Source organism: Homarus americanus, unplaced genomic scaffold (genome assembly GCF_018991925.1).
Source record: "Homarus americanus isolate GMGI-L3 unplaced genomic scaffold, GMGI_Hamer_2.0 scaffold28, whole genome shotgun sequence".
Classification (NCBI taxonomy): domain Eukaryota; kingdom Metazoa; phylum Arthropoda; class Malacostraca; order Decapoda; family Nephropidae; genus Homarus; species Homarus americanus.
This window is the reverse complement of record NW_024742238.1, coordinates 7,097,207-7,124,208: the sequence shown is the minus strand read 5'-3', so window position 1 is coordinate 7,124,208 and position 27,002 is coordinate 7,097,207. Positions and strand designations below refer to the sequence as shown.

At 38.8% G+C, this 27,002-nt stretch overlaps 1 protein-coding gene across 3 annotated transcripts in view; it reads left to right on the top strand.

Annotated features, from left to right (window-relative positions):
- Positions 1-27,002, top strand: part of LOC121876526 — a 157,333-nt gene that overhangs the window by 70,716 nt on the left and 59,615 nt on the right. For 2 of the 3 annotated variants that reach the window (XM_042381706.1, XM_042381708.1), the window contains exons 29-38: positions 683-799; positions 6,216-6,315; positions 6,578-6,730; positions 9,673-9,945; positions 14,854-15,000; positions 15,605-15,790; positions 16,599-16,745; positions 19,483-19,742; positions 20,510-20,645; positions 24,508-24,765. In XM_042381706.1, coding sequence (XP_042237640.1) covers positions 683-799; positions 6,216-6,315; positions 6,578-6,730; positions 9,673-9,945; positions 14,854-15,000; positions 15,605-15,790; positions 16,599-16,745; positions 19,483-19,742; positions 20,510-20,645; positions 24,508-24,765 — 1,777 coding nt within the window. The remainder of the gene's footprint in view (positions 1-682; positions 800-6,215; positions 6,316-6,577; positions 6,731-9,672; positions 9,946-14,853; positions 15,001-15,604; positions 15,791-16,598; positions 16,746-19,482; positions 19,743-20,509; positions 20,646-24,507; positions 24,766-27,002) is intronic. The other variant, XM_042381707.1, reaches the window with a different exon arrangement.

Genomic DNA, 27,002 nt, shown 5'->3' with positions numbered 1-27,002 from the left:
TTTATGCTGGGGCGCTCCTGCTTAACACAATTGCTCAAGGTATTGGATATTTGGACCCATATTCTGGAACGGGTGGTAATATGAACAATAAATAGTGCACCTAGATTCTGCCAAGGCTTTCGACAGTTTACCCTACGAAAGACTGAAAATAAAACTGGAAGGGTACGGAATTCGGGGAAATGTCCTAGCTTGGATAGAAGACTTTTTAAATGACCGCAAGCAGTGTGTGGTGATTAATGGCATGAAATCATCATCCGTACCTGTCACAAGCGGGGTACCACAGGGCAGTGTATTGGGCCCGCTGCTGTTTGTTTGTTTCATAAATGACATGCCTGACGTTGTACACTCCTCCATACAAATGTTTGCCGATGACACCAGGTTATTTCGGGAAATCAAGAACCATGTAGACTGTGAAGAGCTGCAGAAGGATCTCTGTAAGCTCCAAGATTGGATGAAGAAATGGCTGCTGAGATTCAATGTCACGAAGTGTAAGAGGATGCACCTGGGGCAACGTAGTAGTAATAGTAGTAGTTGTAGTAGTAGTGTGTGTGTGTGTGAGTTTAACCAGGGTGAGTGGACGATTTGGGCCACATATGGTTTGGTTAGGACGTAACTATCCTGGCCCAAATCAAATGTCCTACATTCATTAACCAGTTGCTCTGTATTGATTTTTCTCTGGCAGTGGATCTTTGTCAGTGTTGACGTGGGTGTGGGAGACGCAGCTCGAGGTTGTGTTTGGGAATGAGATCGGAGATAACCACCAGATGACCTACATCCTTGTTCTTCCTGATAAGTCAAGGTTTGTTTGTACACAGTACATTGCTTTTTACGATTATATTTCTTTTGTGGTTAGAATATCCCACTGGTTCCACTCTATCACTGTACAGTCTCTCCCCGACTTATGACTGGGTTAGGGACCCAAATCCAGGTCGTAAGTCGAATTGGTCGTAAGTCGAAAATGCAAAACTAATACTGTACATATAAAATCTAAAATGAAATACAGTACAGTAAAAGTAATCAATAATGAAAAATGAATCAAGTGTGGCTGTGCACTTGCTTTTAATGTAGTCAGCTGAATACACACGGGTCCCCAATGATTTTTTAATTATACATGGAGACTACATTAATTGGATGAAGCAGAGGAGGAGACATGGCTGGGTGGGTCATCAATGTCACTTTCTTCAGACAGGCTAACATACAAGGGATACTTCCTTGTTGAAGGTATTGGATCATCTTTAGGGAGTGAAGAGGCAGCACTGGTGGGTGTGAGGAGACAGCAGTGGGGGACTTCTTAAAATATATGTCCTATTTAGACTGCACAGTTTGCCTTTTCTTTTCATTGTAAATTTCCCTGTCGCAACAAGCAAGTGCATCTTGGATCATTCTGTCAACTTTTGCAAGGCGCTCAACATTTAGATCCATTTCGTCAAACATTTGCATCCCCTTATTAATAGTAGCAAATGTTTCTGCCATTTGTTTCACTGAAAATTTTTTGGGGGGTGCAGGTTCTTCTTCTACATTTTGACTCTCCTCTTCCTCTGCAGTTTTCTGTGCATCCAGTTCAATAAGATCCTCGTTACTTAGCTCTTCTGCTACACTTTTAACCAACTGCTCAACATCTTCATTATCAATTTCTAACTGAAGCTGTTTACCCAACTCCACTATCTTGTTACTAATCTCAGAAATTGCTTCATCTTCATTAAATCCTTTGAAACTGTGCACATATCTTTTCAGGATTTTCTTCCATATTTCATTCATGCAATGTTTTGTAACCTGATCCCATGCTGTACTAATGTTCTTTATACATGACAAAATGTTGTACTCCTTCCAAAACTGTCTGAGTGTTTTCTCACCTTCAGTAGCAGCAACAGCCTGAGCGAAGGTCGTGCGTAAATAATACGCTTTAAAGGCAGCAATAGCACCTTGATCCATGGGTTGGATGATAGAGGTAGTGTTAGGTGGAATGTACACTACCTTAACATCAGGGTGCATGTCGTCCAGGTGTGGTGGGTGTCCCGGAGCATTATCCAAAATCAGCAAAATCTTGAATGGAATCCATTGTTGCAGACAATACTCCTTGGCTCGTGGAATGAAACAAGTCATGAACCAATCCTCAAACAGTACTAGGGTCATCCAGGCTTTCTTGTTACTGCGATAAAACACTGACAGTGTGTGCTTGCTGACATGTTTAAAAGCCCTGGGGTTCTTTGAATGATAGATCATGAAGGGCTTTAGCTTGAAACCAGCAACATTTCCCCCCAACAGAAGTGTAATTCTGTCCTTGAATGCCTTGAATCCGGGCATTGTTTTCGCCTCTTTGTGGATGTATGTCCGCTCAGGCATGCGCTTCCACAATAATCCAGTCTCATCCACATTGAATATTTGCTCAGGCAAATAATTCCCTTCCACAATCACATCATCTAACTCCTCCTTAAAAGCTTCGGCAGCACCAACATAGACACTAGCTGCCTCTCCACTCACCTTAATATTGTGTAGACTGTAGCATTTTTTAAATCTATCAAACCACCCATGACTTCCTGTAAAGGTTTGATCACATTCATCTCCTGTCTGCTCCTTCACGCTTTGGAACAGGCTTCTTGCTTTAGCCTGTATGGTCAGAACGCTTAAGGGTACACGCTTCTGTATCTGGTCTTCTATCCATATCACCAATAATTTTTCAATATCGTGAATAGGACCTTGTCTTCTCTTTGATATTATAGTTCCCTTTGTAGGTGTTGTTCCTTTCACTACTTCACGAATATGTTCCTTGTCCTTCAGAATAGTGGATATAGTCGAGCGTGAGAAACCTAGGTCGCGTGAGATTGTTGCTACTGTTTTTCCATTCTCATACTGTGTTATTATCTTCAGTTTCATCTCAAAAGTAATTGCCTGTCTCCTTTTCCTTGGAACACCACCAGCACTCTCACTTCTACGCTTTCCAGTCATTATAAAGTCAATTAAATACGATAATAACGAAAGTTCACAGCGCGATCAGTATAGGATACGATAGCCAAACGCAAACAAAGTGCTCCACTGAGTGAGTGAACCCACGAGGCGACCCGAGACGCACCACCCTCTCTCCCGGGACGGAAATGTGTCGGTATAGAAAATGCTCGCGTCATTTGAAAATATTTTTGGTCACAACGGTCGCAGTCGTATGTCCCGACAGACGTACGGTCAAAGCAGGTCGTAAGTACCAATAGACGTAAGTCCATGTAGTCGTAAATCGGGGTCTAGCTGTCTATGTATACAGTATATATAAATAGATATATTCACATATTCTCTTTTAGTGAAGACGAGCCCGGGAGGGCGCAGTGACATTCACTGAGTGACTTAAAGGCAAGGGATAGTCACAACGATCTAAACGACTCACAAAGAAAATGTGTTTTGGTCGCCATGCTGACCCAAAGTCGTATAAGAAACTGTCCCAAATACAATAATTGAGAGACATAACAAAATAAAAGTCACTCTACTTCATCACTGTGCTATTAAGTACAAATACCGTATATAATATCCTTGCGGAGGTGAGTATTTCAGCAATTAGAGCACAAATTCGCGGAGCTTCCCTTTGTGTGTATTATAGCTTAATCGCCAGGCAAGAGAAGAGGTTTGCAGTGCGCATAGTGGCTAGATGAAGGAAGGACTTTGAAAATAGCAATTAAATGCCAGGTAGCGACATGTCCTCCTAATATTACTTATTAAGTAATTATTAGATGTTTAAATTACCTGTATGTTGGGCGAATTGGCTAGGAATTAACATACCTAGGTAGCATTTGCTGAGCATAGCATTCATGAGCTTGAACAAAAGATGGTTATCTACCTATTGGGCAAACTAAAATCGTTCCGGACCACGGGAATTTCCAGACCATAGAATGCCGGACTAGAGAGGCACAACCTGTAACTCAAACATTCAAATGCGTCATGTAAACAAGGTTGACCAGACTTATCCTGCCCACTCACTACTGTACTGTACTACACTCCAAATTTTCCCAAAACTTTCCCTCGGTAATTCATAATTTATAAAGTAGTCTGAATTATTTATTGGTATTCAGTTACAGTGAGTTCTGCTATAACGCGTGTTTTGAGAACGTGAATTGGCTCTAACGCGATTTATGAATAGAGGAACGATATTTGTATAACGCGAATGCTTGTTTGCTGTAAGGCAATTTTTGCTTACTATTTCTCCAACTTTGTGGTATTAACTGTGAATGTGGTAAAGAAGAATATCTCCAAGAAGCGTTCTGGTGATCGCATTCCGGGTGATGATCTTAAAAGAAAGGCTATAACCCTTGAAGAGAAGCTCGATGTTATCAACCTCAAAATCACCCTTCTCCCCCATCAAGTTATATTCATATTTTTCAAGGTAAAGTGTTACATTTACTGTATGATTTCATTATTAGATATGAATGTAACATTTATTTAGACTGTGCTAACCTTTGTGTTAGGCTAACTAATAAACTTTTTTGGATTTCGAGTAGTAATCTGCACCTAACCCTATTTTCTCCATAAGCCCTGTTATTTCTATTACGTGAATTTCTATAACACGATGTTTTACAAGAACACAACTACAGTGGGGTATGCTATAACGAATCTAATTGGTTCTAGAACCTTGTTCGTTATAGCATTCGTTCGTTATAGGATTAATCCGTTCCAGGCCACCAAATACAACCACTTAACACTGAAAAATATAATATAAAATTGTAAAAATTGTAAAAAAGTGCATAAATATGCATTTAAACCCCTGAAATAACCAATATCATTAATACTTGTAATAAAAAAAAATAAATTAGTAAAAAAAAAAAAAAAAAAATTTTTTTTAAATAATGTTCGTTGTAGGAGTTTCGTTCGTTATAGCATTCTCAATTTTATAGGTAAAACTGTTCGTTATAGGAATATTCGTAGTAGGATCCGTTCGTTATAGCATACCCCACTGTATCGCGTTATAGCAGAACTGACTGGATATCAAAATGAACTATAATCAACAAGCTACATTGCAATTAACATTTAAAAAGTTAATGTTGTATATTTACTGAGAAAATTATGTATGTACATGTATTACAATAACATACAAAGTTCTAATACGATACAAATTCAATGTTCTCCAATTATCAGACTTTCTCTTACATTACATTACATAATATAACTATCATTGATTAGTTCACAATTAAAGTACTTATCTAAACAATGGTTTACCGGCTTGTTATTCATTTTCTTTCCTTCAGAGGAATAACTAAAATAATTGTGTTACACCATTTTATGTCCCATAGTAATAATATATTTTAGAACAATAGAAATTCAGTTTTTGGTGTAAATTTACACAAACTCAATTGCACATCATTACAACAGATGTCAATATTCTGGTGTCTGTTTACTAAATGGATTATGATTTACTGTTTATTTTCAAGTTTTCTGGGTGTTTCAGAGAAATATATACACTCTGCCTTGAAGATTTTGTGAAGATTACATGAATGCTTGTACAGTATCACAAGAGCAACATTGTCCTCACTTGTTGATGTGCGAGGTCTTCCACAAATGAGGACAATGTTGCTTTTGTGTTACAAGCACTCACACAGTCTCTGTAAGGTTGTGTGATGATGTACATCTCTCTGAGACATCACGTATACAGATGTACCGAGTAGGTTCTGGGCAAGAAATCTTGCTAAACAGATTGAGGGATGCCATAGTGTCATGGAAAACATGTCAACCTATGTGATAAATGTTGGTGCCTTGATAGACAGGTGGAGGTGTATCCTTATGTTTTTTCAGACTTAATATGCTATATATAAATAAAAATATGTTTTGTCAACTCTACATAAATTAATATGTAGGCAAACATACTCTGTTCGCTCCAAGCTTGCAACTGGGCCAAATATGTATAAGGAAGCTTGTGATTGGTCGAGTCATGTCAAGTGAATATGTGCAGGGTTGGTGATTTAGTTGGGCATCGCTGATTTTATTCTTACCTTTTGCTTTTTCATTTTAGGATAACTACATTAACAATGTGTTTCACATACAATTGAAGAATACAAAGAAAATGAATTAGATGACAAAAATTTCTAGATTAACCCAATGCACCTCATTCTGCCTGCCAATCACCTGCATTGATAAAATCTGCAGTGGGTCCTGGTTGTAGAGTACTCTACAGTGTGCAACTGAAAAATATCTTAGATATCTTTAATATTTGTAAATAATATTTTTCATTATCCCTTTTGCAGCTTTTACTTTGGGTCACAGCTTGGCTTCTTTGTTGGGGAAAATTATTTGACTCTACTGACTAGTTTTGTGGTCCATATGCCTTCAGGAGCAACACACAAGGTGAGTAATGATATAACTTTTATTACTGTACTGTATTGAGTATGAAATAATTGCAACTGTGTTTAATTTATTAGTAAAGTACAGTACATATATTATAGATTTATTTTTCCATAATGTTACAGTAAAGCTGGATGCAAACTTTGCAGCTACATAGGGTGTGTCTCAATAATGAAATCCATATAAACTGTAAATTAAAAAAAAAAAATGATAAAGATCATTATTTGTCACTTTATTATTTTTTATCGTCTTACATTGTTGGCAGTTGACTGTTAATGCGAGTGGGCTTCTTACTGGACACAAAGTAGCAGATGTAAGTCTGAACTTCACAGTTGAATCTCCCTTTAGTGAAGACATAGAATTCCATCTCCACTTCATAAACCAAGAGGCTAATGGCCGGAGTGACATAGGACTGATGGTAAATTTTCCCTGTTTATAATCTTATCTATCTATTTATTTATTGATTATTACTTCTCTCCCACTTCTGTGAGTTGGATCAAGGGGACAGTAACTCCAAACTGACGGTCTGTGGGGAAGGAGGAGAGGAGGGGATCATGTACCAAGTGTTGAGTCAGGGGCAGATCCAGGAATATCAAAAGGGGTGTTTATGAAGTTGTGGGTTGGGGAACATGGTGCTCACAGTGAACCCACCCAGCCTTTTTTTTTGGTGGTGGTGGTGGGGGGGGGGGCTGTTAGGCCCCCCCCCCAAGACATTTTTTGAAATCTGACCAATATCATGGGCATTTTGAGGCCATGTGCACTTTATATTAGGAGATATTCTGAGGTTAATAGTAATTACTATTTATTATGCAAAAACGTCCGAGTACAATACTGCATTAAAGAAAAGGTATTGGAATTTCTGAAGAAGAGGAGGGTTCCAAACCCCCCAGGACCCCCCCTGGATCTGCCCCTGTGAGTATATATAGAGCTCTCAGAAGAGTCACATGGTGTAACTTGTAGTAAATTCGTAAAGTTTCTGAAATGTGTATTTTGTTTATTTGCCAAGAAAATATGTAGCAAAGCACAAAGCAGGGATAGGACACACACTTGTAGTTTTCTCTCATTTATTTACTCTAGAAATCACCCGAGAAGGAAAAGGCTGGGACCTAGATCAGACATAACTAGTCATTATACATTATTACGTTATGCTTACAAAACAAGCATCAACTGTTGTCATATTCACATATTGGTACCACACAGTACAGTGACCCCTCGTTTAACGAACGCCTCGGTTAACGAAATTTCGGTTAACGAACAAAAATTCGGTTAACGAATTTTTTACGAACCGGCCTCAACATGTTTTCGCTTGCACTGACCGGGCAACCAGCTTTAGTGTCAGTCCGCCAATACATTAATCGGTTCTAGGGCTTAAATTCCTTACTATTTTAGTAAATATCAAGAAGTTTATACTATTCAATAATTTTAAAAGTTTAATATTCAATTTTTTAGTCATTTTAACAATTATTGAACATAATTGAAGGTAAAGTGACTAGTTTAATGCGCGGCATCCAGCTTCTTAACACAGCAAACAGGCGTTAGTCTCTCTTTGTTTTCACTGGAGGTAACATCTGGCTTGAGACTCTCTTCAACTAAACGCTATTTTTCTGTGTTTCCAAGCAAATTATTGGTCATTTTGAAATATATTTTACATATTGACAATATATAATGCAGTGCAGTGTTGATTTAAAGAAAATAATCTTGAATTACACCAAGAGAGCTAAAATTTTATGGGTGAAATGGCACCATGGGGTGACTTCTCTTCCACCCCAATGCCTTCTCTTCTTCCTTCTCCTCCACCCCCATTCTAAATCCCATCATCATCATCATCATCATCCAGGAGCCTTCTACATACACACCTCAAAGTAAGTGAACTTTTCTACCATTTTTGTTGAATTTAGGAAATTTTCAGTGAGCTGGAACCAATTACCCAAAAACCCATTGAAACAATGGTTTCGGTTAACGAACTTTTCGGTTAATGAACGACCTTCTGGAACGGATTGAGTTCGTTAACCGAGGGGTCACTGTAGTAGGAATTAAACAATAAATAATAAACCCAACCCACCAGCATAACACAGGGGAGTGGCTGTTGTTGTCGACTCACTCCAGGGTGAATGTCTGTAGAGCAAAGCTAGAATTAACCTTATTCTGGCTTACAGACTACCTCCACAAGATCATCACATTCTTCATATAACATTTATTATGCTCACTCTATCAAACACACCCTATCAGAGCATGAAATACGTGGGACACACCTGTTACTGGGCCCATCCGACGCGTCTTTGAGATGTAAACAACGCCATGGCGTTCCCCCCCCCCCGGCTGGGATGCATATTCGTTCCAGCGCGGATTCACAAAATATATTTACGTTTTTCCTCCTCGGAGCTTACAAAAATACATATCCATATCAATAATATTCTAAATCACCAAATAGTTGTCTCTGGAGTTCCTCTTACCACAAATATACAATGAATTTGTAGTAAATTACATAACAGGGCTCTGTATTTCATGCACAAACTCTCCTTTTCCTGGTAGCCTTAGGTTTGTCACATATTTTTCGTAAAGATATTTTAACCATTTCATGCTGACTTCATTCTAATTTTCTCTATAACTTTATTTTATTTAGCTCCTTGCCTTATCATGTGGTGAGACACATAAGTATGATATTTATATACTGTATGGTTGTGGGTGGGGAACATTTAGTAGAACACATTTCTTATGGAAGTTAGAGAGAATGAATGATAAGAAAGGGAAGGAGAGCCTTGGAAGAGTATAACAAATATATTTATTTTCAATCTGTCTGCAGACTCTACTCCAAATGTGTCTTTCGCCTCTTAGTACAGTAGTGCAGTACAGGCATAGACCCTCAAGTCTGGGACCACGACTGAACCATTTTTGAGGATTTTCTGGTTTTCTGGGTCCTAGGTCATATGTGTTACCCAAGACCAACCATTACACGATGTAATTTTTTTTTATACACACTACGACTGCTACTATGATGATACAATGATATGGTGACCTCTGAGGTGACTCGAGAGGCCGATACAGGACCGGCAGTGTCGTCTACAGATGTTGCACGTATGGAGGGCTGCATCTAGTGCGGGAGGGGCGGCGGCAGCGTCTTTCTGGCGTTGCCGCTTGTCTGCCAGATGCTATTTGTATTATACTTTGTGGCTTAGTGCCAGTTGATGGTCCTGACTCAGGATTTTGAAGGCTTAAGGGCACGTTCTTTCCTCTTTGAGCCCCAAAATTTTTATTCTCCACTACCTTATCCTTATTAAGTCTTGAACTTCACTGTACTTGTCACCTCAAGTGATGTAAAACTTGTGCAGTAAGACTTATCATAATATTATACATTTACAGGTTAGAACCTATTCGGAAGCCAGTTATTGGGAACTTCTTGATGTTAAGGCATCAGGAGTCAGGGATGGTACAACAATAACCATTGAAGTAGAGGGAAACTTGGGGAATGATACCCTTAACCTTGATGCTACTGGATCCTACAGGCTTGTTGAAAGTGAACATCAGGTGATGGGTTCTGCTGAACTTAGGATTCCTTCATCAATTTCTTGGAAACAACTGAAATCATCACTGGATGGCACATTCAGTGTTGGCCATAGCCCAGGAAGACTGAAGGTCTGTACCGTCCACTTTATTATCATTACCTTTTTTCTATGTCATTGTAGGAGGACTGTACTGTACATAACTAGTTGTTGCCTGATGTTAAAACATTTGCTTATGTATTTCCTATGTTAAGTTTGGTATAACGTGGTCTTAATGTGGTTAACCAGTCACATACATAAGGATAAGTGATGTAGTTTTATGTTAGTGATGTGTTCTTGTGGTTGGTGTTCACTTTATATATTATTTAGTTGTATCTCTCTGCTGTATAACTAAAAAAGGAAACTTCCATTACTTGACAGATTTACTCTTGCACATTGTTTTCAGTGCACTTGTAGCCTTCACAGTGCTAGACCTTCCCTCACACTCAGCCAATCATGTACCTGTACAGTTCATCAAACTCATGGCACAGACTGAGACTTTCTGGGGAAGATCTATTTCTTGAGGATGTCATCACTGAAAAGATGGAGAGGATGGCAAAACTTCTGAGCCAAGTTCCTCAAAATTACTTCTCTTTAGTGAATGGAAAATCCTCTTATTTAGTCACAAATGCCTTGGCCTCTTGTTCACAGACTAGGGGCATTGGTGGCACAATGGTAACATGCATAACTCTCACCAATATGTCAAGGGTTCGAGCCTCGCCCCGGCCACACATGAGAAGGGTGTTATCCGGTGCGACCCTACCAAACACCACAGCTTTCCTGGTCCCCCGTTTCCTCCTGTACTAACACTGGATAGACCGCCCAAATGGCTAGTAAGCTGATAAATGGCGAATATGATAAAAAGAAAAATAGAAAAAAGAAAGATCTACTGTAGTCTTGAACAACTTTTCTTCTGTCCTCAAAGCTCAAAAGTTAAAATTAGATTTGTTATTGAAACCTGAGTCTCTAAGAGCAGAAGGGGTAGTAGGATTCATACATTTAAGATGAATTTGCAAAGATATGTATTTGTAAGGAAGCAGAGAATACATACAGTACAGTATAGTCTGCATTTACGCTGTCAATTGAACCCGTGGAGGACCGCGTAAAACGAGAAACGCGTAAATGAAATAACAGAACATATGGGATTAATTGAAATAGAGACTGGGTCAACCCCCAAACTCCACTCTTTCCGACACAATACGTACGTTGTAGTAAAAATAACATCTTAATTTTATGATGGTATGCACACACAATTAATAATTAAAAGAAATATCAATAATATTAGTTTTTTAACACTTACGTTAGTAGAAAAGCTGGGTCGGCACATGTGGATGGCGGCTGGTTCCGAGGCAGAGGGCAGATCAGTTGCCCTCCAGTGAATCACTTTCACTTTTACTACTCGCAGAGGTTTGCAGGGCCTCCCAGTCAAACCCCTCAAAGTCCATATCCTCACTGTCAATATCAGTTTCACTGACTTGGGTAGACTGTGGTTGTGGTGGGTTGCGGGCGAGGAAGTCCTCAATACAGTAAAACCTTGATTAACCGACCACATATGGGGGGAAGGGGCCGACGGATAATCCAAAAGGTCGGTTAATAGTAAATAAAATCTACGAAAATAAAACATACATTTTCAAAGTACCTATCCCTAACCTACCTCATTTAAATCCCTCTTCATTTAAATCCCTCTATTCACTTTTGTTCATTTGCCATTCATATTTCAATAGAATTTGCTTTAAAACATTAACCACTTTAGTAAATAAATACCGTATATATGAACCAGCACAGAAACCGTGAATAAAAAATGGAAAAGTCAAAGAACATATGGCATCACGAAAATTTTGACCAAGTCCCAGGTTGCTGATCTGACCTTCTGCCTCATTTACACACAATAGCAGGATCTGAGTTATTTCTCTTACTATTGACAACACAACATACATACAGGTATATTGTTTCTCCTCTTTTATTTTTTTTTTATTTTTTTATTTCTTTATGGTTCTTTATTATTATTATTATTATTATTATATCATCATCATCATATCATCATCATCATCATCATCATCATCATCATCATCATCATCATCATCATCATCATTCATCATCATCATCATCATCATCATCATCATCATCATCATCATCATCATCATCATCATCATCATCATCATCATCATCATCATCATCATCATCATCATCATCATCATCATCATCATCATCATCATCATCATCATCATCATCATCATCATCATCATCATCATCATCATCATCATCATCATCATCATCATCATCATCATCATCATCATCATCATCATCATCATCATCATCATCATCATCATCATCATCATCATCATCATCATCATCATCATCATCATCATCATCATCATCATCATCATCATCATCATCATCATCATCATCATCATCATCATCGTCATCATCATCATCATCATCATCATCATCATCATCATCATCATCATCATCATCATCATCATCATCATCATCATCATCATCATCATCATCATCATCATCATCATCATCATCATCATCATCATCATCATCATCATCATCATCATCATCATCATCATCATCATCATCATCATCATCATCATCATCATCATCATCATCATCATCATCATCATCATCATCATCATCATCATCATCATCATCATCATCATCATCATCATCATCATCATCATCATCATCATCATCATCATCATCATCATCATCATCATCATCATCATCATCATCATCATCATCATCATCATCATCATCATCATCATCATCATCATCATCATCATCATCATCATCATCATCATCATCATCATCATCATCATCATCATCATCATCATCATCATCATCATCATCATCATCATCATCATCATCATCATCATCATCATCATCATCATCATCATCATCATCATCATCATCATCATCATCATCATCATCATCATCATCATCATCATCATCATCATCATCATCATCATCATCATCATCATCATCATCATCATCATCATCATCATCATCATCATCATCATCCCAGGCCCGGTTTGGGTCTGTGTCCGTGGACTATTCCCAAAAAAAAAAAAAAAAAAAAAAAAATTAGGGGTCCGGGATGGACGGTTAATCCGAAAGTCGGTTAGTCGAGGGTCGGTTAATCGAGGTTTTACTGTACTACGTTGATGACTAGCATTGATGTTGTCGAGATAGATCTGGATATACGGCTCCATAACTTTTGTCATACCAATGCTTGTCTGGGTCGTTGTCGAGGGTGAGCTTCATTTTCTCCCCCAACTCGATGATTTCCTTCACATTATCATGGCTTGGTCCAGGTAATTCAAGGGTTTTCTCTGGCGGTGGGGGTCCCACGGAAGCCATTGTGAGTTGTAAGAGGAATAGCGGGTCACAAGAGAGAACTGTATATGCGGACTGAGAACAATGAGACAGGCCCTGCTAGGTCAGCGACTTCTACCCTCTGGTGGCAGGGCACGTCATGTTACATTAGACCAATCACAGCTAGGGGCGGAGGGAGGTAAGGATGCGTGGCCCAATCACAGTCCGATACATCATATGACGTCAGCGATAACGTAAGAGTTGCCTAATGCACACCACTCACCGCGCCGCTTCCCGCGTATGGTCAAGAATGGACCGCATGGGTAAAAAATGGCGCTGCGGTCTGGACCTCTCCAGCTGGTCGCCGCGTAAATGACCAAATTTACCGCGTAATTAAAGCATTTTCATTCTGGCAAGGCACCGCGTAAATGACCAAACGCGTAAACAAAAGCCGTTTAAATGCAGACTATACTGTACTGTATATAATTTTTATTTTTTACCAATTTTGCCACAATGATTCGTATTTGAAACCCTGGTTAATTTAGGACCTGATTCAATTTACACCTGAGAGTGTAAATAAGATGCAGTTTCAGAATATTTGTACAGAGGTTTTGAAGATGCCATCAACCCCTCAGGATGTGAGGAGACTGGGACAAAAGCAAGGGAATAAGCCTCGCCCCCTCAGGATCACACTTGTGAGCGAGGAGGAGAAATGGGGGGGTTATTTGAAATTTTTTGAAAATTTTTCCAAATTCCAGAAGGGCATATTTTTTCTGTAACCTGAAAATAATGTCTGAATTTGTAAATTCTGTAAACGCAAAATTACGTAACCAGAAATTCCGTAACCTGGGGGATATCTGTACTTGTGTAAGAGTCATCAACAGACTTTGGCAGATGTTGTATGAGTTGATATAACAGTAGAGAGGCTCTGTAGTACAGTATATAAATATTTGGATACATAAGGGTCACTTTTAGTGTCCTAATACATCATCTCTCTGATATTTTTCACTGTTGTCATATTGTAGCGTACTGTATGTGGCCAGTTGTCAATTCTCTTAGTATAGGCATACAAACGTACGTACATGTAGATATCTCACACTCAGGAATGAGTTAAGATAGAAACTCTCAACGCGCTTTCTGTATATATATTGTTGTACAGCGCAGTGCTTAGGAGTGACTAGGTGAGGAGAAACTTGCTCAGAGGTCCTGTAGGGCAACGAGGTTTCTGAGGAAGCTGGGTGGTGAGGAGCTGTGAGAGATGTTGCTGGTCCAGTAGCCGAGTGTAGAATGGTCTCCCTGGCCAGGCATGGCCGTATTTATACAATTTACGAGGATCAGGATTTGGGGTGAGAGTAGCGAGAGGGCCAATCACAGCGGCTTAAGCGTAAGGTGTGAAATGCTCTGATCCTGAACTGGAGGTTGATGGTCGAGACTAGGTCGGCGATCGTACCCCTACGTCCTCTGCATAGACCTAGTCTCTCGGCGTAGCTGGCTGTACGCTGATTGGCTGGTAGGCACGCGGCCGGAGCTCAGTTGGGAGTTGTAGGGGAGAGGAGCCACTACAATATATCCACTCATTGTAAATTCAAACAGTTCCAAAATGAAGTGTGCTTTCTTGATTATAAATTTGCAATAAACTAGTTGGCACTCACCATGTAAGCATAATGTGGTATCTTTACAGGTGACTCACTTGATGATTATAGAAAAAAATTATCAGGAAATCTTCAATTGCAATGGTGATGTTATGGTACATGTTCCAAAGGTGGAGGGTCATCTCACCTTCACCCATGCTGGCTCCATTGGCACTAGTCACATATATACCCTGCAAGTGAGTACTGTACTGTATGTCATATAAAAAATTTACATGACAAGAGTTATAATGAGAAATAATAATTCCAAAATATATATAAAATGAAGCAGTGAAGGTAGGAAATGAGATAAGGTAGTGGGAGAAACAAATTATTATTAAAATGAGCATCATAAAGGTCCTATAAAGGTTTTAGAAAAAAAGTTTAGTGATAAAGATTTTGTGTAGGTATGATAGGAAGGCAGCCATGGAAGATGAGGTGAGGAGACAGCAGTAGACTTTGTGTAAATCCAGTGAGATGTAAAGGTAAAGTCAGTATGCAAAGAGGAATGTGTGTTGGGAAATGTTAGCAGTTAACCTTACTTAAGTGTAGCTTTACCAGATGGAGTAAGATGGATATCAGAGAAGCATCTTCAGGAAGGTAATTTAGAATGAAAAATAGCATTTACCAATAAACACCAACATACATAAAATGTAGAGAACAATTGAAGGCATTCTTAAGGATTATTTGAGAAGCATCACCTTAGATAGGTTTTGTCTTGAAAGTAAAGGTCATCCAAGAGTAAGAACCTCTTTAAATATAGTTTTTTGAAACTGTACATTGATTTTTCTTTTTTAACACCAGGGCACCTTCACTGGAAAAGAACTGGAGCTGCACATTGAAGGAACAATTGACGAGGTGCCTTTGAAAATCTCCCTCCACTACATTGATGGTCGGCAGGTAACTGTCCTTGCCATGTACCAGGAGGAGGGCTACCTCAGCTTGTCTGTCACCACAGAGCTAAAGGATATCAGCATTGGCATCAGGAAAGTATGTTGATTAACAAATGGACCTTGAGATTTATGTTCACACAACATACTGTTAGTGTGAGGTAAAGTTAATAGCAAGTTCCCTCTGCTATTTACAGTCATAAAGGTTGTTGCTTAAAGCAAACTTAGTATGCACTGTACTGTACAAATGAAATGCATTTGTTAAACTTAATAAATACTTAGTGTGTTAAACTGAGAATAAAGTATATGAGATTCCTTTGCAAGAAAAGTTCCCATTTACACAACTTATTACCAAAATTATAACTTTTGACCATGGATCCTTAATGATGGTCTTTATGAGTACTCTTCCCATATTGGGATTTTTAACAACACCCAAATTTTAAAAGAATTTATGAAAGTTTTATTGTCATCAAGACAGAGTTGGGTGAAGATGTGGTCCAAATGCGACTGTCTAACCAAAATCCTCTACTCAGTGTAAGGAAAGTGAAAGGATTGTTGAAGATGGTCAAAGTATGAGGCAGGACTCAGTGCTATTTCTTAATATCTCAATATATCCATTGTCTTTATAGTATATTCAGCTAAGGTTCAACATGTGTTTGATTTATTGACAGAGAACATCATTTGGCTTTACAGGTGCATCTGTTGAAGAAAATGCATTTCCACTGATTAATACCTTTGTCTTTCTCCAACCATAAAATTGAACTGCATAATTTCACTCCCTTCATTCTTGTGTTGAATAGTTGACATCCATATGTTAATGACAAGAATAATATTAAAGGTCAACTGATTATATATGTTGGATTCCTCCACATCTTACTTCTTTGTATTCATTTTTTCTTTGTTCTCAGGGTAACGGGACATCATATTCTCTGACAACAGTTGGTCAGCTGCTGTACCAGGATCAGAGGACAAAGATGCACCATCACTTATCCATCACTCCATCAGAAGCTTCATCTGTCCTCAGACTCTCTCCATTCTTTGGCAAAGTTTTTATGGTAAATACTTGTCCAACAAAAATATTGATTATCAATTACCCAAACATGGCTGTAATTTATAGACTGATTCACAGTGGAAATTAACTTCATTAGAACATAAGAAATATTCCTGCATAGAACATAAGAAATATTCCTGCATATACAGTACAGTACACTTCTGTGGAGGCAACCATCTTCAGTGTCAACATCAATTTAAACCATTTCCCATGCTTGCATGGCTTAGCCATAGTTATCTGATGACAGCTTTCCATCCTGCACAGTCTCTTGCACTCTCTTGTCAAGTTCTGAACTCTGGTATCATTTCTTACAACCTCTCCCCATATTATTCTAGGCCTGCCCCTAGTTCTCCTGTCCTCCTCATTTAGACACTTGCATCTCTTGACCCAGTAGCAGTTCAGAATTTCTGAAGGAACCAAGGTATTGGCAGATTTAGAAATACAGCAGTACCCCGATTTACGCGGTCATTTGAACCCACAGGGTACTGAGGAAAGTGAAAAACCGCGTAAAGTTAACAACAGAACATATGGGATTAATTCCAATAGAGACTGGCCCGACCCCCAAACTTCACTTTTTCCGACACAATACCTATGTTGTAGTAAAAATAACATCTTAATTTTATGATGGTATGCACACAATTAATATTTAAGAGAAATACAGTCACCAGGTTAATGTACATTCAAGTAATGGACTCAACTCCCCCCATCCCCTCTTCCCCCGCTTGCTGGCTCCTCCCTCTCTGAGAAATGTTTGGGTGAAAACACTAGATTTTAACGTATAGTAATAAATAATACCCCAGACTAAAGTTAGGATAATATAATTGACATTTCTGGATTCCTTGCAGGTCAGGGAATATTTTGAATGTAAACTTCATATATTTTGCACAAAAGATAAAATACTTGCTTTGTGTAAACCAAATTATTACATTAGATTTAAAATTTGTATGTCTAATGCAAAATCCATGATGTTTATATTCAAAATGATCATCATATTGTAAGAATTCCAGCAATGTAAATTATATTCTGGCCGGGTAATTTGTATGAATTTTATGAGCTAAAACAAATATCTTCAGTTAATAAAAAAAAAATATTCTTCACCGACACTATCTGTCAATCAAAATACCCCACCTCCGCCCTAGCTGGGTCAGTCCCTCCCTCCCTACCCCCCACCTTCCCTCCCTACCAGAGAAATGTTTGGGAGAAAACAGTATATTTACATTTTTAGTAATAAATAATACCTCAGACTAAAGTTAGGATAATATAATTGACATTTCTGGATTCCTTGCAGGTCAGGGAATATTTTGAATGTAAACTTCATATATTTTGCACAAAAGATAAAATATTTGCTTTGTGTAAACCAAATTATTACATTAGATCTAAAATTTGTATGTCTAATGCAGAATCCATGATGTTTATATTCAAAATGATCATCATATTGTAAGAATTCCAGCAATGTAAATTATATTCTGGCCGGGTAATTTGTATGAATTTTATGAGCTAAATAAAAAAATTATACTTCACCCGCATAAATTGGGGTATTACTGTAGTAGGTAGTAGGCAGCTACCAAACAGGGAGGTACTACTGCCTGGGAAGATATTGGAAGCATAATGTGTTGTCTAATGGTAGACCCTGCTGCCATATGGCATCACAAAAATTGTGACCAAGTCCCAGGTTGCTGATCTGACTTTCTGCTTCGTTTACACGCAATTGCAGGGTCTCAATTGTTTCTCTTACCATTGACAAAACAACATACATATATCGTTGCTCACTTTTGATCTTTTTTTTCATTTTTGTATTTATAGTTCTTTATTATTAATATTATTATTATTACAGTTACTGTATTATTATCATCATTATTTTATTATTTTATTTTTTTTTGTTTTATCAAATTTTATCCTCCTCCTCCTCCTCCTCCTCCTCCTCCTCCCAGGCCCCGATGTGGGTCAGTGACCTGTGTCCGGGTGGGCTAATCCCCAAAAAAAAAAATAATGAATAATTAATTATTAGCTTTCTTGGTCATTAATGCACAGATCATTATCAGTGATAGTACACAGTACATGTATCAATTTCTTGGGCATCTCTCGTTACATTAATTAACTTCAAATCTCTCATTATAAATGACAATCACTTTCTCATCATTGAAATTTATTTATTACCATGACATTAATTTTTGACCTTTTGTGAGTAACTGATTGATATTGTGTGAAGTGTTTAATATAGCTCATTAAAGTGTCTATTGTATGGTATCGAACACTGAATAACTTTAGTTACTTGTTCTTTATATATCCTGTGCTGTACTTTCCTCACACAGCCAAACTGTGGAATGCTCTGCCTTCTTTTGTGTTTCCATACTCATACAATCTGTCTCACTTTATAGAGCTGGTTTTCGGGCATCTTCGTGGTGGAGATTAATATAATCTTTTCCTTTTCTATTTTAAATTTTTTTTCTATTCTTATTTTTTCGCCGCCCTAAGCCCTGATGTGGGTCGTTGAACTGTGCCCAGGTGGGCTAATCCCCATAAAAAGCAAAAACAAAACTCATCTACATCTGTTTAGAATATCAGGTTGCAGATCAAGGGGGGGTGGGGGTCCTGGGGGTCTCCACCCCCCTTTTCATCAGAAAATTTCAATATTTTTCCATTAATGCAGTATTGTACTCAGGTGTTTTTGTATAGTAGTGTACTGTGTTGAAATTATAACTGTTGTTTATTGTAATAAAATCTCATTTTCATCAAAACAGCTGACAACAAATCGTACTAAAATTGCCCTCGACCACTGGCATACAGATGTCAGTCTCAATTGGGAAGAGAGAACTTTTATTTACCATGATGAGGTAAACTTCCCCAGCTTCACTGACTGGTTTGTCAAGGTTGAGGTAAATGCCCCAGACCTCTACATTAATGATGTGATGGTCGAGTTGGAGAGTTTGGGCGAGACAAGTGGAGAACATGCAGTCCAGATGAAGTTCCAAGAGGAAAATGTCACTGTTCATAGTGCCAGGTAGGACTTGTATATGTCACTGTTCATAGTGCCAGGTAGGACTTGTATATGTCACTGTTCATAGTGCCAGGTAGGACTTGTATATGTCACTGTTCACTGGAATAGGTAGGATAAGCATCATATAAGTCGTTCTCACAGTTACAGCAGTGTTGTGTGTTTGTAATAATCCCAAGCTTTGTGTTTCAAGATACTAAATTAATATTGATTGATTAATGTTGTTCATACACAACTTTTATAAGCTGTTTATCAGGTTGGTAGAGGATGGTGAGAAAGATAGAAAGACTAGTAAGACAGCTGAGAAAGATAGAATGATTATCAAGACAGGCAAGAAAGATAGAAAGATTATTGAGACAGGTGAGAAAGATAGAAAGATTAGTGAGACAGGTGAATTTAAATTATTTCCTTGAATACGTGTAGGAGATTATCTCTAGGTTGTTCACAATTTTGTAATATGGAAGGACAAGGAAGGTTCAAATGAATGAAGAACTTTATAATTAAGATATTTTCTGGTTCAGGCATAGAGACACTAAAGAAGAATTATCCCAAGATGCTGTTCTAGTGGTGATAAGTTTTCTTTTATTACCATTTTTGGAAGAATTTTTTTATTGTATACTCTTGAACAAAATACATAGTACTGTAAAATAAAAAAAATAAATTGGCTTGTAAATTAAAGATACAGTACAATATTGCAAGGTGCCTCCCAGAAGTACTGTACAATACAGTAGAATCATCGTTATGTTTTGAGAACTCTTAATTTTCTTCCACAGGTTGATGTTCTACAAATATGATGCAGCAGATGAGAAAATTTGGCGTGCAGGAGCAAGGAACGTGATCTTCAGTAGTAAGGAGTACAGTGACCTGATAGTGTCTCATGCCATGATGCTTCCCTTTGATGGCATGGAGGTAATGGTTATGGAGATTTTCCATATCCTAACATAACCTGCACAAGTCTTTGTCAGTCTTTGATTCTTCAGTTTTCATTTTACCGTCACAATGGAGGGTGTTACATAAATACTGTATTCAGTATTTTTATCTCTATCCGTCATCTCGTCATGTTATATTTTTTCCATCTCATTCCTTTTTCTCTTACTGTTCTAGATTTATTTATATTTATATTAAACCATATCCTGCAACCCAGTTTTCAAATATACCTTGATGTTTGATTCCTCCATTAAACTCAACATACTGTACAGTATAGTCTCGTTTTACGCGGTCAATTAAGCCCATGGAGGTCCACGTATAACGCGAAACGCGTAAACGAAATAACAGAACATATGGGATTAATTGAAATAGAGACTGGGCCAACCCCCAGACTACCCTTTTTCCGACAATACGTACATTGTAGTAAAAATAACATCTTAATTTTATGATGGTATGCACACACAATTAATATATAAGAGAAATATCAATAATATTAAGTTTTTTAACACTTACGTTAGTAAAAAAGATGGCTGGGCACACGGGGATTTGGGGCTGGTTCCGAGGCAGAGGGCAGATTAGTGGCCCTCACCTGTATCACTTGTATCACCTTTATCACTATCCACCACAGAGGCTAGCAGGGCCTCCGTGTTAAACCCCTCAAAGTCCATATCCTCACTACAACTGACTTGGGCTGGCTGTGGCTGTGGTGGGTTGTGAGTGAAGAACTCGGTAATGTTTCATTGACGGCTAGCATTGATGTGGTCGTGATACATCTGGACATACGGCTCCATAGATTTCAACAGAAGGTTATTTGACACTTCATAGCGATGATTGACTGGGTCTTTGACAAGGATGAGCTTGATTTTCTCAGCAAACTCGATGACCTCCTTCACATCAGCATGTGTTAGTTTCTGTTCTTGTTCTTCTGTAACACCTGGCTGTTCACTGACGTCATCATCTTCCAACATCTCATCCGCAGTCACCTCAGGTTACCTGATTACCTCCAGGATGTCGTCGTTGGTGGTCTCGGAGAAGCCTGCAGCTCTAACACTTTGTGCAGCCTCTCTTGCAATGTCCATTGCCACAGCAACAGACTGAGCCTCACCAGCCACCACTTGACTCTGCCTCCCACCTGGGATACCCTCCAACACATGCCGCCACGCGTGACAAATTGTTGCCACACACAGCTGCCCCCATGCCTCCACCAAGAAATCAACAGCTTTCTTGACGGTAAACAGTTTCCAGAACTGCTTGACTCGCACTTCATGGTCCGCCAAATCTTTTTCTGGATCCTCGTCCTCGCTATCGGTGCCACTCAGAAGGTTCTGCAATTCATCCTTGGTGTTGGTGAAGTCGTTCAGGAGCCGAAACTTCTTTGCTGAGAAAGCAGTCTTGACGTTGCATATCAACGCCTGATCCATGGGCTGGATTAATGACGTAGTGTTAGGGGGAAGGAAGACCAATTTTACATTGGGGTGATGATCCAGCAATAGGGGTGAGTGTCCTGGTGCATTGTCAAGGAACAACAAAATGTTGAATGGAACATTATGTTGCTCGCAGAATTTCTTGGCATCAGGAACGAAACAGTTGTCAAACCAGGAGAGGGACAGACCAGTGAACATCCACGCCTTCCCTGAGGTTAGCCAATGGACATTTAACTTGCTCATGTCCATATTTTTGTAGGCATGCGGCTTGCGGGCTTTGTGGATCACAGACAACTTCAGCTTACAAGTGCCGGAGGCATTGTTGGTGAACAGGACAGTGATGCGCTCCTTCTGCAACTTCCAGCCCCGACACTTGCTCACACACTTTACTACGAAGGTTTTGGATGGCAATTTCTTCCAAAACAACCCGGATTCATCCATGTTGAACACTTGGTCGTCGGTGTACTGTCCTTCCTCCATAATTTCTCGTAAGAATGGGGGAAAATTCATGGCGGTAGCCTGGTCAGCACTTGCTCCTTCACCAACAATTTCAACGTTCGTGATCTCATTACGACGTTTGAAACCTTGCAGGCACCCAGCGGAAGCAGTGAAGGGTTTGGGCTCTGCAACTCCCATTTTTCTCGCCACTGATAGGTACAGTTCTCTCGCGTAGTCCTGCACTGCCCGAGTGTCGACTGCCATGTTCCTTCTTGACTGACGAATCAAGTACAGTGGGGTATGCTATAACGAATGGATTGTACTACGAATATTCCTATAACGAACGGTTTTACCTATAAAATTGAGAATGCTATAACGAACGAAACTCCTACAACGATTATTTTTTTATTTATTTTTTTTACTAATTTATTGTTTTTTTATTACAAGTATTAATGATATTCTTTATTTCAGGGGTTTAGATGCATATTTATGCACTTTTTTACACATTTTACAATTTTATATTATATTTTTCAGTGTTAAGTGGTTGTATTTGGGGACCTGGAACGGATTAATCCTATAACGAACGAATGCTATAGCGAACAAGGTTCTAGAACCAATTAGATTCGTTATAGCATACCCCACTGTACCAGACCAATAAACTTTCAGTCTTGAGCAGCACCTTATTGTGGCAATATTTCACCATCGACGCACCTGCAGACTTTGTGATGCTCATGTGTTCTTTGATCTTGCCGGCATCCTTCTTGATGGTGCTGATCGTCGATTCATTAACTCCATATTGTCGGGCGAGATCCACCTGTCTTGTGCCTTTCTCTAACTCCTGGACGATTTTGTACTTCACTTCATAGTTTAAGGCGCGTCGTACCTTCTTGGGTTTTGGGCGGCTTGGGCCAGGTAGTTCAAGGTTTCTTGAGGGGTGGTGGGGGTCCAGTGGAAGCCATTGTTGAGCAGATTAGCGGGCACGAGGGAGCACTGTATACTCGGAGATGAAGGACAATGGGATTAACGCTTCTAAGGTCAGTGACTTATTCCCTCTGTTGGCAGGGCAATCCAAGTTAAATTAGACCAATCACAGCTCGTGGCGGAGGGGATGTGTGGGTGGTAGGATGCGTGGCCCAATCACAGTCCGAAACGTCATCTGACGTCAGCGGTGACGTAAGAGTGACCTAGCGCGCAGCTTGTCCGCCCTGCTTCCCGCGTAAATTCAGGAACGTACCGCGTAACTAATAATTGGCGCGTCTGGACAGGTGCTGCGTAAATGACCAACTGCATATAAAATATCTGCGTAAACCGAGACTATACTGTACATGGATAGTGTTCCAAACATCAGTGTAACTCTCCCCAGGATATTTTGGATCAACTGAAATATATTTTTACTGAAATATAGCTTTTTGGAACTATATTCAGTTTATTGAAAATTTTTCTTTTAATGCTACACTTCTGTCTGACCCCCAACTGTATCCTCAAACTTAAGAGGTAAAACACATATTAGTTTATAACAGAATATTGAATTTTAAGTAACTGCCAAACATTTTAGTTATTATGTTCATACCCTATACAGTCTCTCCTCGACTTACGACAGGGTTCCGTCCCGACGACCAGGTCGTAAGTCGAATTGGTCGTAAGTCGAAAAGACGAAAATAATACATATAAATTCTAAAATGGGTGTCTCTTTTTCTTCTCAGCACCACGAGAACTCTCACTTTTAAGCTTGCCAGCCATTTTAAAGGGAATTACAAAAAAAAATTTTGTCAGTACGCAGTGCGATCACTAACGTCGGGACTCGAAAATACATACTATGAAAAATATTTTATACGACCATGGCCGTTGTAAGTCCGGGTTGTCGTAAGTCGAATATTTCGTAAGTCGAGGAGAGACTGTATATATATTTCAATAAAATCGTGATTATTTACAGCACTGTACAGTACAGTATTAGAATTACATCACACTTTTACTTCGGGCAGATCAAGAGCAACCTGACGGTGGGAGAGACTCCCATCATTGGTGTGGGGGTCAAGGTGACACCCCAGACACGGGCAGTTATCCTCTCGGTCTGCACCACCAGTGACGAATGTGTTCGTCTTCGTGTTCACACTCACGCCCAGACTACACCATCCACTAGAACCTTCTCCATGGCTGTTCACGCTCTCAACTCCCTATTTTGGCAGGGCCAAGATGATCCTCTTTTACAGAACTCCATCACTTTCATGGCTAAGGAGACGGTGGGTGGTTTTCACTCTCATAATCTTTTAGGCACTCTATTTTTTTTTTCGTTAATCTTTAGATATCACTATAACTGGTTAATGGCCATTGTAGGAGACTAATCATTACTTGATTCTTTTTATTTCCATGATCAAGGAGTGGAAAGTCTTGGACTCTAATGTGTCAATACTATATTTGTTATCCATTGTTTACTTTATGGTGTTTCTGGGCAGTAAGTCAACATCGTCACTTCAAACCTGAAACATTTGTGTTGATGTGACGTACAGTGTCTTGTATTGATGTGCGAGTCTTTTGTTGATCTCTCCTCCAGATCTACGGTAATGGGAACCGATTCTTGTCTTGGCATAAAATGATGAAACTTTGTGACAAGAACCCCAGGTTCATCTGGCATCATAGGGATGATTATGCATCTGTTTGCAGGCATAAATATTTTAAGCTTAATATGCCCTTTATTTAAAGATTCATTTTAATAAACTAACTCTTCTAGATAAGAATTCAGATGGGAATGCACCTGAGCAATCTGTGAACCTTGTATCACCCTTTTAGAGTAATTTCAATTACATTACAAGTACAGTAAAACCTTGTTAAGGCAGACCCTGTTTAGGCGATTATCGCTAGGAAATCGGTGTTCCAGCTGATCTCCGTTACTATGGTGAAACAGGGAGTGTATGCAAATGGCGAATGTGTTAAACTTTCAGTTGACTCTTATTTACTGATTTGGCAATACGTACAATATTTTTTGTTGGTATTATACTGTATTTATTTATTCCTTGCACTTCCCGGTACTGTACATAATATTACTTTAGGAAAACTGTGGCTACAGGAGGAAAATACACAAGAAAGTTTTTCCTAAATACTCCCTGCCATAAAATAGAGTACACGCACTGTATTTTTTATGTCATTATTCACCGTTTTTATACATTTAGTACATTCGCAGTAGGCTGAAGTAGCATCCATATTTTTTGCATTATTATTGAAAATTTAAACAATAACTATGACCCCTAAGAAAATGGTTGGTAAACGTAAGGGTGATGAGAAGGTTAAGCCTAAGACCTTATCAGTGAAACTAAAAGTAAGTGTACAGTACCTTATGTACATTACTTCTTAAAATTAATTGTGATTAAAAAACTTGTATTTCTTTCATGAAAATTGGATACAATGGTGTTGTACTCATTTTTGTTTAAAATGGCAGTCTTTTGGGAAAAATTTGCTCTAAGGTGGACAACCTCTTATCCCAAACACCCCTACCCCCCAATTAGTCTGCCTTTGCGAGTTTTTACAGGACTTAAGATATTACAATCATAAATTTGTTTCTAAAATTATTCAATTTTTTTATATTCCCTCCTTATCACAGTACAGTGGTCTCTCGGTTAACGAACACAATTCGTTCCAGAAGGTCATTTGTTAACCGAAAATTTTGTTAACCGAAACCATTGTTTCCATGGGATTTTGGGTAATTGGTTCCAGCTCACCGAAAATTACATGCAAAGTAAAAAAAAATGCAGTAAAGTGCACTTACTTTGAGGTGTGTATGTAGAAGGCTCCTGGTTGATGATGATGATGATTGGAATTGGAAGTGGGGGTGGAGGAGAAGGGAGAAGGGAGAAGAGAAGGAAGTGGGGGTGGAAGAGAAATCACCCCATGCTTGATGCCGTCATTTCACCCATAAAATTTTAAGTTCACTAGGTGTAATTCAAGATTATTTTCTTTAAATCAACACTGCACTGCACTATATATTGTCAATATGTTAAATAAATTTCAGAATGACCAATAATTGTACTGTAAAAATGTAAAAATACTCTGTGTTCAAGAGACCCACAAGCAAGATGTTTCCTCCACTGAACAGAGATATAAGCTGAGGCCTTGGTAGGTGAGTGAAGTGGCTGATGGGCGCACCAAAAACTAGTTCCCTGTACTGCAATTATGTTAAATAAGTGTTAAAATGACTAAAAAATTTAATATAAAACTTGGAAAATTATTGAATAGTACAACCTTCTTGATATTTACTCTAATTTTAACGAATGTAAGCCCTAGAACTGATTTCTGTATTGGCGGACTAATCTTCCAACTGGTGAGCAAGCTAAAGCATGTCGAAACATTTTCATAAGAATAATGTTAAACGAGTTTTTGTTCGTTAACCGAAATGAAGATTCTTTTGGAAGTTAATTCGTTAACCGAAAACTCGTTAACCGAGGCGTTCGTTAACCAAGGGACCACTGTATTATATATATCATAT